This window comes from Poecilia reticulata, chromosome 4, assembly GCF_904066995.2.
Source record: "Poecilia reticulata chromosome 4, P_reticulata-male-v2, whole genome shotgun sequence".
In the NCBI taxonomy this organism is placed as follows: Eukaryota; Metazoa; Chordata; class Actinopteri; order Cyprinodontiformes; family Poeciliidae; genus Poecilia; species Poecilia reticulata.
This window is the reverse complement of record NC_088833.1, coordinates 20,091,004-20,103,978: the sequence shown is the minus strand read 5'-3', so window position 1 is coordinate 20,103,978 and position 12,975 is coordinate 20,091,004. Positions and strand designations below refer to the sequence as shown.

The following is a 12,975-nucleotide window of genomic DNA, read 5'->3' as shown; positions in this document are numbered from 1 at the left end:
TCTGTTCCAATATTTGCTGAAATATATTTGCTTGTTTTTGTTTTGTTCATGCTATTTAAATGCGCTCAATCAGACTTCTGTGTCAAAGGTTTACACCCCCAGATTGACACAGCAGCACACTTTTTTTTTATGAAATAACAAAGGATGCTGCCATCTAAATGGAGATATTTAACATTGTTGAAGTGGGAGCTGACAGTATTTTCAAAAGATCATAACAAGACAAAATGCACAAGACAAATGCTAGCTAAGAAAAAAGAAACCCAAATGTTGGTCGCTGCTGGCGACGTAAACAATGAGAGCCTCATTGTTTACGTCCAGATTTACCACCTCTGGCTTTTTCCGGAGCAGAATTATGATGTGTGTCTCACATCAATGACACAAGTCATAAAATGTGACGCAACTGTTCAGAGTGAAGTCAGCTTTAACACTTTAGTACAGCATATAAGGAAGTGGCACAGATAGGAATTCATGGGCTTGAAAACTTAATAGAGTCGTTCAGACTGCCATCAAAAAATTGAGATGCATATGAACAATTACATTGGATATAGGTTGCATTTGCCTGCTGTGTGAACGTCACCTAAGAGAACTTATACTGCATATTGTCTAAGAGGCCCTCATGGAAATAGCAATTTTATGCATAGACAGGAGGGCAATATTGCTATCTCCATTGACTTTTTGTGTCTTTTTTATTTTATTACTGTATGTTTATAATGTTTGGGACCTTTTAGAGATGGGCGACAGTAGTAGGCTCTCAAAAAAACTGCAATATTTCAGCCAAATATTTTTTATTTTGGAGTTTTTCTACTTATGAATTTGCACAAGTTGGTATGTACCGTGTATTTTAGCTCCTTTTTCGAAACCCACAGTAACTACAATAACAACATGGAGCTGAAGTAGCTCACTTTTTGGCCAGACCACACGGCCCACCACGTTTGCTAGACGGTGATCACTGCAGACCATGAACAGCCCCAAGAGTCACATTTTTTGGAGATGCTCCGACTCAGTTGTGCAGCCATTATGTATTCGACCCTCTAACAGGAGCCATAGAGCTGAGATAAAAAGTGAATTTAAAAATGGACATTGACAACTATGTCCATTCCTGCTTGGAAATACTATTTGGCCTGAAGTATTAGTTGGTGAGAGTCCCTGAGAGTTGGATAAAGTCGAGGGTTCCAACATCTTCAACATTGGTGTGCAAGATGTAATTTTAGGTACAAGCAAAATGTATACTTTTAAACCTACATAAATGAAAAAATTTGACATTTAATAATAACAACGCAAATAAATTACATTTCCTACTGTCATCTTCTGGAGGTTAAATACATTTTAAGCTCAACATTGTTCATGCCAATGGCATAAATAAATTTAAGGTAATATTTTAACATCAAAATATTTTAAAATGATGGAAATAGCAGTGGAAAATGCAGAAATCTAGTCAAATAATAATAATAATTCCACTGATTATTGAGAAGAGAGTAAGTAATGTCAATCTCAAAACTGATACTCCTTTGACATTGTTTTATTGTCTTTGAGGATACCTGTCTCTTTTCTACAAGACACAAAGTTCTTGACTGAATGAGAAAAATACATTTTGAAAAGAGAAAACTATAAAACTGACATTAACTTCAAAACATAGGAGTCAAACCGAAATGGTCGGGGGGAGTTCAAGTAGCTTGACGACGTCTTATCTAATAAGATAATACTTGATAGGTAAATTATCACCTAGACAAGAAGAACTGATTGAGCAGTGTTTATCTTCCAACAGGCAGCCTACGCTGTGGAATAAAAGAGTCACATCTTTACGAAGTAGAGTTCTCATTCAGCGCTTATGATACCAAGATAAGATGAAAACCTGCTTCAGATTATGTATCACCCAATGGCAGCGATAGCTACTTTCCGCAAAGCCGTAAACCAAACCTTATGTTTGGTATGAAGTCATTTAAGCAACAAACTTCATATCTTAAGATAGAGACATGATGTTTGTTGAATTTTTAAATGAGGTTAGTGGGCAGATATTTAGATTCTGTGATTGGCCGATTGGCCAATTGGCTGACATGACGATCCGTTTAATGATCTGAAGCAGGTCAGTGAACCTGCTGTACAGCTGTAATGCTTTGTCATTCAGCTATAAAACAGTCAAATGATTTTTCCTCTGTTTCCAGTGGTCGCCTTTCTCGCACACAATTAATAATCAGGTTATCAGAATTAATAATCAGGTTATCAGACAGATTTTAACACACACACAATAAAAGCACAAATGTCGTGTAGGGGAAATGTACAAGAAATGTTTTTTAACGTGACAGAATGTTCTTACTTTCCAGACTCCGGAAGCACCAGTGATGTGTGACTTATTTGAGTGTTTACCATGCAAGTTGCCATGCAAGTTAAGGTGCACTCAATTAAGGTGCTTTGCTCCAGGTTTGCCACAATAATGACAAGCATGTTTTCAAATAACTATGAGAAAGCTAAGAGCTTAGTGACAGGCGAACAAAAAATTTAAAAAAAGGCCCGGCTGGTAGTACTTCCCCCTCTGACACATTGTTTAAAGATGACAGTGAGACTGAGAGGAAAGAGGAAAACTAGAACTTAGGGCAAGGTGGATTAATACGCACGTTTATCTCTGTGATTCATCCACACCATTCATCATTTACATTGTTCTATATGCAACATTAAACAAAAAGAATTTAATGGAGGCCCTGCCTATTCTTTGTATTATTTTCACGTGTGTATCTGTTTCTTTATGCCATTTTTTCCTTCTGTTGATACTTTGAGAATTTCTGAAAAATCTGATTTTAAAGGCATTTATAAAATATTCTAAGTTAGCTTAACATGAGTCAAACACATTAGAAATCATCCATTTCTTGGAGTAAATTGTGACGGTCGTTCACTTAAATATTTCTTGTTGATCATTCGGTGTGTTTACACTACAAGACACGTCCGTCCATTCACACACAGATCGGAAGGGTCAGCGCAGAGTTTCTAAAACGAATCAAAGCAACACTCAATGTTTTTGATGAGAGAGTAACATGATATGATGTGAAGCTTAAAAAAGTTTAAGGCTTTGAGATCCAATTATATAAAAAAACATTAACTACATTTTTACACTGTATATGCTCACTCGTTATTCAAGTGAATGTAGACATTTTTTAAAACTACAAAATATGTACATCCTTCAACCAGAGGTCTAAAAACTTAATCCAAACAGACATTTTTGCTCTCAGTCCAGCTAAATAAAACTAATTCAGTTGAAAAAGGACGACTTAGAATTATTGAGAATTATTGATAAATATCTACCATAGGAAGTTTGTTTTCATTTAAAAAAAAATCTCAAATTCATGTTGGTTTTTATTTAAAAAAGTATATCTTTTTTTTTTCTTTAAGATTTATTCTGTTGTGGAAATTCAGTGACATTGTTCCATGAAAGAAAAATTTGAAAAACTGCTCAAACTTTCATTAGTTATTATAGTTACATTTAAAAACATTTGCTTGTCCTTGATCATTTTTACCCAAAGTTATTAAGATCCCCTGTGGAAGATCTGGAGACCCACTTCCTATTGCAGTTCCAAATTTCAGAGCTTTGACCTAAATATTGAACTAAAATTGACTAAATAAAACACATGCTTTGATCCATAGATTTTACAGCATAAAAATTTAGATATTTACAAAAATCTTATTTTTCAACTTTGGACCTTTATTTAATGTGTTGACAGTGTACTATCTGGACTCCCTTACTACATTTTGAGTTCATGTAATCTAGAAATTTAATCTTAAGGAATTTTCCTAAGAGTGAACAAATTATTTATTTCCAAAGATCAAATATATTAAACATATCAATTGCAATTCTTTATTTATAACTTCCTCATGGCTCATGTTGCAGATCTATCACATTAAATCAGGGCGACATCTAGTGTGTGTATATGGTTACTACACTTGACTGATTCTGACAGTACTTCGTATTACCAGCTGAAATGGCGCAAAAACAGACATTTTAACAAATTTGTTAAAATTATCGATATAGATGAAAACACATATTGAAATAAAGAAAACAGCAGCGGCAGTGATTCTTGAGAATAGGGACAAAATAGTTCCTATGGATAAAGCACAAAATTTGAATAAAATATACACAAAATATAATTTTTTCAAATATTTGACTAAACTAACCTGGGTCATGTGAGCACAATAATGTATATTTTCCTGGTGTTTGCTGTATATATTTTTTTATTTTAAACATTGTAGTAGGTGGCTGGTGCCTGTAAAATTCCTTGTCCTGGAGCAGAACTCAATACATTAGAGTAGTTTAAAACAATTACTAAAATTATATATTATGACAATTAAGTATAAGTAGTCATATAAATAATTATAAAAGTATCAATAAATTGAATTAAAAATCATTTTTATATTTTTTCCAACTCCATTGAAATTTGTCCCTAGTTTTTGTCAACACCGTCAGACATAAAAAGAATGTAAAAATAAAAAAACAGGCATTATTGGGGGGCACCAGAACCTCTTCCTTTCTCTTTCTTTGCCAAGAGGGCTAGTTAGCTCTGGTTAGCTTATGTTATTCTTTAGTTTTTTTCTTCTGTTTTATTCCTAAGTTGCTCGTCACAACCATGATGTGTCAACTCCATAACTGACAATTTACAAAACTCTGATGAAATTTTGTGAAATAAAAGCTTAATTTTAGTTTTTGTTGTTTTTGTTTTAAATATTTCTTTTGTTTCTTGACAAGCATTTGTCTGTAAAAATGAGTAAAAATATCACTAATGTGGTATTTTAAAAATCATTGTATATTTATTTTTGTCAGACAAAGTTCTGGGTCAGGTCGATTAAAAATTAATAAAATAAAAATGTTGCAACTGGGAGCCTGCACCTTAACATCTTTACATTTCCAAAACAATATTTCTCATATTTGCATACATAAGGTTGAGAAATAATAAAAAAGAAAAATTGGGAAAATTAAAACCCATTTTGTCCCTATTCTCAAGAATCAAATACAAATAGGAATAAAGAAAACAGCAGTTGACATCAATAATTTATGAAAAATCCTAACTTTATTCAGTGAGAAAAATGCCATGTCAATTTTTAATACATTTTAATAAATTAGTGATGGCATAATATTTGGCACCTCTAATCTCATTGAAATAAATTTAACCCAAGCTTTAAAGTTAATTCAAGTGCTTAAAAACGTCTCACTAGTAATTAATGGGGGGTGGAAAAAGTGGCTCACAAAAGGGAAATAATAAAAATAATTATAACAATCTGTGCAATAAAGCAAAAATACACACCCGCCTTCACTTTAGGCAGCAGTTAAAATTAGCATGAAATATTCAGTTTGGATAAAAATAATTACCATTCTACAAAGCTATTTAGGAAAAAACATGCTTCTAAGATAAATAAACCTCCAGCAGAACCAGACTCAGAGAAACGTTTCTCTGTCTCTCTGACTTGTTGACTTCCTCTGTAGCCGGTTGATCCAATCAGGCTCGTTAAGATGATATGTACCTTTTAAAAACAACTCACCGAAACTCCAGATGTTAACTTATCTCACAGCCCACACGTATATTTACACATGTATTCCTCCTACACAAGAGGGCACCCGTTAACGAGTCCATACTCGGCTTTTCTTTTGCCAGGTTGGGTTTCACTCTAGAAACAGACTCCCATACTTCAGTGACACTCATTCTCTCCAAGACAAAAGGGAGGGTCAACTACCATAACAATAGTTGCCTCCTCAAGGCGCCCCAGTCACGATTCAAAGCGTGTTCTCCCATAAATATCACATTAAGAGGTAAAGAGCTGCCCTTTTTCTGAGCACTGTAAGTTTAGCTCAAGCATTTCTGCAACGCAAAGAATTTTAATGGTATGGTATTGAGTCTTAAAAAAAGACAAGCAGACTCCCAGGCATCCAGAAATGTTTGTGGGATCTCTGCCTCTGTCTAACATGTGGTTCATGAGAAGGGGTTGTTTTCTTAGGACTTTTACCAGAGGGCTGGGGTTGGGTGAAGTAAGTGGGCTGGCTACTCGTCTTACTGAATGACAAAAGGAAAAAAAAAAAAAAAGAAGAAAGGAAAGAGGGCAGAGTCATGCTTTGGGAAGCCTTTTCTATTTAAATTTATAGGTTCTCTACAAACACACCCACATGTGGACATACATTCGTAAACAGCAGAGGCTAGCAGACAAAGTCAGGATGTGACATCATCCACAGGAAGAAAAACCAAACAGTTTTTCTTTATGCTTTTCTGTGTTGCCCGTGCTGCTGAGCAAAGTAAGAGCTCCACTGCCGGTTGACCGTCGGAGAGGCAGGTTTGAGAGGAGCCAGAGAGGGAACAGCTGGCTCTGACTTCCACAGGGAGCATAATCCTCTCTGAACGACTTTCCGCCACATCCCAAACTCTCCGCCGAGGGATTTCAGTGAGGTACAGTGGTGAGAGTTTCATCCATTCAGTTAATTTCACATTCTTCACTGCTGAAGAAGTTTTTTGTTATCCTATCTGTTCTGTAGGAGTTTTTTCTTTTTCTCTTCTCTGTGGACTTCTACTACTCCGGTGTGTCAGAGTCAAACTGTTAAAATCAGAAAAGCATGCATGAAGTGCCTGTTATTCCCAGAGCATGATTAGACCTGTTTTAGCGTGAGGTTGTTGAGACTTGCAGAGTGAACAAAATTAACGTCACTTCGTCGTCATTTTGACTGTCATGTTCCCAGTTGTTGATGGGTTTTGAAACAAGTTTGGTGTGTGTTTTGCTTTTGGCTGAAAAAAAAAGGTCTCTCAGACTCGTCAAACGAAACTCTGGAAATGTGCCTCCCCCTTTTTTCTTTTATTGGCACATCAGCTGCTGTCCCATGACCACGTATTCACTCTTCCACTCTGGTGAACTGAGAGCAATCCCAGTGTGAATGCTGCTTTTTACTGAGAACTAGTCTCTGTGTTTCTTTTTGTCTTTTCATCTAAAACTATAATTTTGTTACCAGGACCTATTTGATCAAAACTGTCTGGTGCACAAATGTACAAAAGTTCCCACATCTTGGTTTGTAACGTGGAGTCAAATGATAGTGAAGTTCCTGCTTTTTAGAAGGCATAGTGGCTTCAGGAAGGGAAAAAGCAACAGGAAACGGCAGTTAAAAATGGGACTCGGGACACAAACGCGGATATACAGTAGTGTCGTATTGCAACCTCACGCTTCGCCATGTCAAACCTATAGTGACTCCCTGTGCAAAATTTAAAGGCAGCTTCTCAAGCAAACGCGACGGAATAATTAAAACAACTCACTTCAACAAGCTCTTCATGACCCCAAATACATTTTTCATACTGAAGAAACCTTAATCTCTTCTCAAAGTATTTTTTTTTTCATTCTGCTGTTTCCTGTTTAGTTTTGTTTACCAAAACATTTAGGGGTCTCTGTCATGCTGTTCCATCTCACCAGTGAGCTGAGTTCACTGAGGACATTTAATCCGTAGGGAGTCACGGTGTGGCATTTATTTTCTCAATTAGGCTTGACTCGAGTGGCCTGACTCTTGTCCCAACAAATTGCTGCTATTTTTAAAGCCAACTGAAAAGGTCATTTTGCTCACGGACCTCAAAGGAGCTAATAAAGGCACAACTTATCCTCAGAGGTTATTTGTGTGTTTATTGTTAGACAATTTAGTTTCAAATTATCATGAGTAACAGCTTAGTTAAGAAAAGGTCTGGAAATGTAGGGCTTTGTTGGGAAGTGGAAAGAAAACAGAGTTTTCAAAAAGAAAACATTCTCAAATAAACATCTAAAGAGTGTGGACTGCCTTTGTGTTTAGCCTACTTTAGTCAACTGCTTCAGGTTTCTGTATGGTCGAGCCATTTCGTGTCATTTTGTTCACAGCCTCATGTAGTCCGCCCCGTCTTGTCACAACCCCCTGGCGAACTTTTCGTCCCTCTGATGAATGATGGTCAGATTGGTAAGAATTTTGTGTTTGTTAATGTGAAAAACAGCCCCAACTACTGAACTTCAATAAGTCCTTTTTTCAGCCAGAGAGCAAGATGAGTAGTTTAGATGAGGAATTGTATGAAGAAACACATGCAGTCGAACTAAAAAAACTAAACTCTCCCTGCTCGGTCCTGGTCCGACGCAGTGACTATGAGTCCCGCCGCTGCCTTTCGTTCTTCTTTTTTCCGTCAACACGGAAAATAAAATGAAATGTTGCTGCTTGTCAGTCATTATTTCCTCTTCCTCCAAAAGTGTGACCTTAATAATAGCTGTTCCTCTCTGCTATGATGCTGTGTTTACTACGCTGTTGTAAACTACACATTTGACAAAACACCACTGCTTCAGCAAACACGTTGTGTGCTGAAGCAGGAGGGGTTTCAATGAAACTCGCCTCGGTGTGTCTTGTGGCTCTTGAAGAGTGTGTGAGAAATTGAAACTGCATAATATGCATGTAGATCCAATCATGCTGTGCCTTTTCATCTGGTGTTCACCAGATTGTTGTCTAGACACATACAGTTTGCTCTTTTCTCTTCCCAAACTTTCTGTATCTCAGTCAGAATAATGTAGAGCCCCTTTTATATTTTAAGCTAAATTTAATGCTGGACTTTGACTGGGCCATTCTCAGCTCATTTTAGCTCCATTTATATATTTTATATCGTTCTGCTGGAAGGAGAACATAACGCTTTTGCTTTCCTTCCAGTTTTGTTTTTTATTTAGCTCAATTAATTTTCCCATCAACTATGAGCAGCTTCCATGTCACTGCTGAAGTTTAGTTGTTGTTGTGCCAGAGAAGGAAAATGATTTTTTTAAGCACTGACTCAGTGAGGTTGAACCTCAAGATTTAAAAAAAAACACAAAAAAACATGCTTGTTTTTCACATCACAACTACGCAGACCTACTGTGTCTATGTCGAGGTCTGTCACATAAAATCCCTAAAAAAGTTAATGCAGTATCAACTTTTAGGAAGATTTGATCCCAGCTGATGAAGCAACACATTTTTTTTATTATTTATTCTTAATTAAACCCATTTGCATATTCGACTGGTAGGATTTTGTGTTGTTTCCTTTAAAATTTTGGACTGTCTAACACAACTGTTGTTGCTCTTTACAGAAAAAGTTTCAGCTGGAAATCTTCACATGACAGACACTGACCCCTGGTAACCTGAACCACGCTGCTCCCTCTCATTCACTCAGGAGGCTCAGCTTTATCAAACTCAAACTTATTCTTCATTGTGGAGACCCTAATCTCCCCTTATCTCGGGGGAAGCGGCTGAGCCAATGGCGCTGTGTCTCGGACAAGTGTTCAGCAAAGCCAAAACGTTCAGGCCAAGGAAGCGCTTTGAGCCCGGCACGCAGCGCTTCGAACTCTACAAGAAGGCCCAGGCCTCGCTCAAGTCGGGCCTGGACCTGAGGAAGGTGGTACAGCTGCCCGAGGGGGAGAACCTCAACGACTGGATCGCGGTTCACGTGGTGGACTTCTTCAACAGGATCAACCTGATCTATGGCACAGTCAGCGAGTACTGCAGCGAGCGCACGTGCCCCATCATGTCCGGGGGCCTGAAGTACGAGTACAGATGGCAGGATGGCGAGGACTACAAGAAGCCCACCAAGCTGCCTGCCATCAAGTACATGAACCTGCTGATGGACTGGATAGAGTCTCTAATCAACAATGAGGACATCTTCCCCACCAGAGTAGGTGTGTGTGAGAACTTCTCAAATGAAAGGTGTTACTGAGTGCATCATCTGAGAGAGGACCGGGCGTTTTGTGCAGTGATGCATCAGTGCCTGCTATGCGACCTCATTATGCTTTCCAACAAGAGGATCTAGTTCAATATGAGGTTAATTAGAAAGTGATATTGGCATTTAGCAGAGAGTAGATAACAGTGGCAATATTTTTTTTATGACAAACATAATCACTGATTTATTGAGAGGTGAGAAATGCCTGCATAAATGAGGGATAGCTCAGGAGTTGGGGCTCAGATCAAAATGATCCTCTGCAAGACTCTGGAAAAACTACAACTTGATAGCTTTTCCACCACTTTCCTGCATGAACTTATAAAAACCCATAGGCTAACAGGCACAACTATTTTATTATTTTGTACGACTAGCAAGACTTTTATGTACCATTTGGGTTATTGCACTTAAAGTATTTCTAATAGGATGTTTCCTATTGAGCTGTTGTTTTTATAATAGGGTGCAAAATAATCATATAATACAGATGCGTACCTCAGTGAATTGACTTCTTTCAGAACTGTTTTATTGTCTTGACTTAGAATGAAACGCAGCGGTTTTCAGATGACTTTTTTTTTTTGTAGTCAAAGCCCTAATTGGTCAACACCCAATGTCACAATGTTGACACAAAAATGGGAAATTATTCATTTCCTGCTTCTTTCCTTCAGGTGTACCATTTCCTAAGAACTTCCAGCAAGTATGCAAGAAGATCCTGAGCCGTCTCTTCAGGGTGTTTGTGCATGTTTACATCCATCACTTTGACAGCATCTGCAGCATGGGCGCTGAGGCCCACATCAACACCTGCTACAAACACTACTACTACTTCATCTCAGAGTTCAGTCTCATCGATAACTCTGAACTGGAGCCTCTGGTGAGTTTTTAACATCCACACCACTCTGTTAACTGTCCATTGAATGAAAGAAAAGCTATTCCCTACTCACCATAGACAAGACAAACGATGCCTTGTTAAAGATTTTATATCTATGGGGTGCTTTTTTGAAAATTTCTATTAATTTCAGAGGGATTTAGACCAACAGAAACTACTGGATAATTGTGTTACAGAAGAGAAATTATGCACGATTTTCAGTTCATACATCAAGCATGTGGAAGGAGGTGCTCTGGTCATGACGTCCAAAATTGTATTTTTGTTTAGAGCAACATGTAAGATATGATTCAACGCAGCTAACACTGCACAGGAAAATGGTGAAAATGGCAGTGGCAGCATTATGATGCAGGAATATTTCTCCCCAGAAAGAGAGAAGAGAGACCAGAAATCTGGTCAGAGTTAATGGGAGTATGAATGGAGCTTGATTCTGGGTGATTCTGGGGAGGGGGGCGGGGGCGCTTACAGTGTGACAAAAATATAAAGCACTTTGACACATCAGCTGTATTTTCTCCATGACAACAGTTTCCCATCCGCTTATTGATGGCAAATGGATAAATGTTAAATTTCTTGACCTCAACTTTCCTTCTCCAACGGAGGTTTTCAACTGCTTTGAACCAGTTGGCCTAAAACAACACGCCAACTCTTTGCAGTCATGTAATGAGAAAAGAATCTGTAATTTGTAGCATTTTTCCAGCAGAGAGCTCTATCACATCAGAGCAGATGGAGAACTGTGCTCTCCGTGCCAGCGAAAGGTTTCAATTATTCTTGCTATGAAGCCTGAGCTGTGGAGCTCTTTCCACGAAGAAATAAAAATGAAGATGAGACGATTATTTCAGCATTCGCAGAGAAAGGAAATCCAGTTTTGTTTTCACATTATTACTTGCTTTCTTTTTTAACGTCCTCATTATTGGTCTTGGAGGAACAAAAGCGGGAAATCTCACCCCCAAATATCGGTTTCATTTTGAAACTCTAATTTCAGTTTATTACAATGGATCTCTTTGGAAATACTGAATATTTATTGTGTTAACTCACTCCTCGTTTTGCTTTGCAGAGGGAGATGACAGAGAAGATATGTACTTGACGAGAAGCACATGGACAGAGGAGTTTACACTATGACGTTATCTGAGCCCCCGGAGAGAACATCATCTGTAAAACATTCTAAACGTTGGACAGTTTCATGGATTTTACTCACCTTTCCCTCGCCCTTGGAGAGAGATGCTGCATCTTCAGAGACAGTGCACGTTTTGAGGTGCTATATCTTCATACTTCTGTGTCCACCTTTGGCAAAACGCCACTTCTTTTTTCCTTGCATTTTATGTGGTTTTGCTTCAAGTTTAAGTTTTTATGTGTTGTGCTTGACATATGAACGTTTTTGGTTATAAATGTTTTTATTAAACGTCTCTGAGCGTGTTTTTGATTATTGCAAAATAAAAGCATAGTAAGGCCATCAAATATTACGCTTCTATCAAAAGAAAAAGAATAAATGTGACTAATATCTGGACGCAGTCCTCAAAACATAAAGATAAAGGGTCATAAACAAAAAAATATATAAATGTTATGTTGATTTGATTTTGTTTGTGTACAGTGGCAATTCACAACTAACACACTTTTGAAAAATGCAAAAAAGAAAAGTACTATATGTTTCAAATTGATCTTAGTTGTCAAACAATGCAATCAATTCAATTCATCAAATTTTGACTGCAGCAATCCCTCGTGGTGGGCATGCATGTGGCGACAGTGGAAAGGAAAACTCCCCTTTAACAGGAAGAATTTACTTCCTGTTGTTTAAATCTATAAGTATTAAATTACTGGAAATTGGAATTAAAGATAAACAATTCAGCAAGTGTACATGAAACAGAGGCTTTAACAACAAAATAATTATTTCTTTTGAAATGTATTAATCACTTGCATAAATAACCTGGAAAATCCAAATTGCAACTACAGAGAAAACCCGCCATAACCATACTTTTCAAGATTATTGGTCACAACATGGTATTAGTGGATAATCAAACTAGAAAAACCTTATTTAAATGTATACAGTGTTTATTTTGTACTTACATAAAAATACAAAAAAATCAAAAACAAATCCCATTTACGAACACATGAACATTCATTTATAAAGTGTGCTTTATCAGACCTTGTCCTCGTCTTGGGTTAAAATTTGAGGATATGGATGATCCCCTTTGTGTCTTACATCCTAGACAGCAAACTCTACATCCTGAAGGGAGCCATCAAAGACCAGAAAACAAAGTGTTAGGGACTCCTGTAAAATCCTGTCAACTGATTTCACAATCTGGAATATCTGGAATAGATATAGAGTACAATTTCTTTATTTGGCGAACTGTGATACTATTAGCCCTCCGTAGTCCAAATGCAAATTGGACATTATTCAGTGTATAA

General features: G+C 37.3%; 1 protein-coding gene across 2 annotated transcripts; it reads left to right on the top strand.

Annotated features, from left to right (window-relative positions):
- Window positions 1-4,866: 4,866 nt before the first annotated feature.
- mob3c (MOB kinase activator 3C) lies at window positions 4,867-11,975 on the top strand. Of its 2 annotated transcripts, XM_008407034.3 has the most exons (4): window positions 5,218-6,416; window positions 9,070-9,654; window positions 10,358-10,560; window positions 11,627-11,975. In XM_008407034.3, exons 2-4 carry the CDS (start codon window positions 9,237-9,239, stop codon window positions 11,654-11,656), a joined length of 651 nt encoding a protein of 216 aa, XP_008405256.1. In that variant the 5' UTR covers window positions 5,218-6,416; window positions 9,070-9,236; the 3' UTR covers window positions 11,657-11,975. The 2 variants fall into 2 exon arrangements, with proteins under 2 accessions (XP_008405257.1, XP_008405256.1); XM_008407035.3 differs by lacking the exon at window positions 11,627-11,975 and having other exon boundaries at window positions 4,867-6,416; window positions 9,070-9,650; window positions 10,358-10,551.
- Window positions 11,976-12,975: the final 1,000 nt, after the last annotated feature.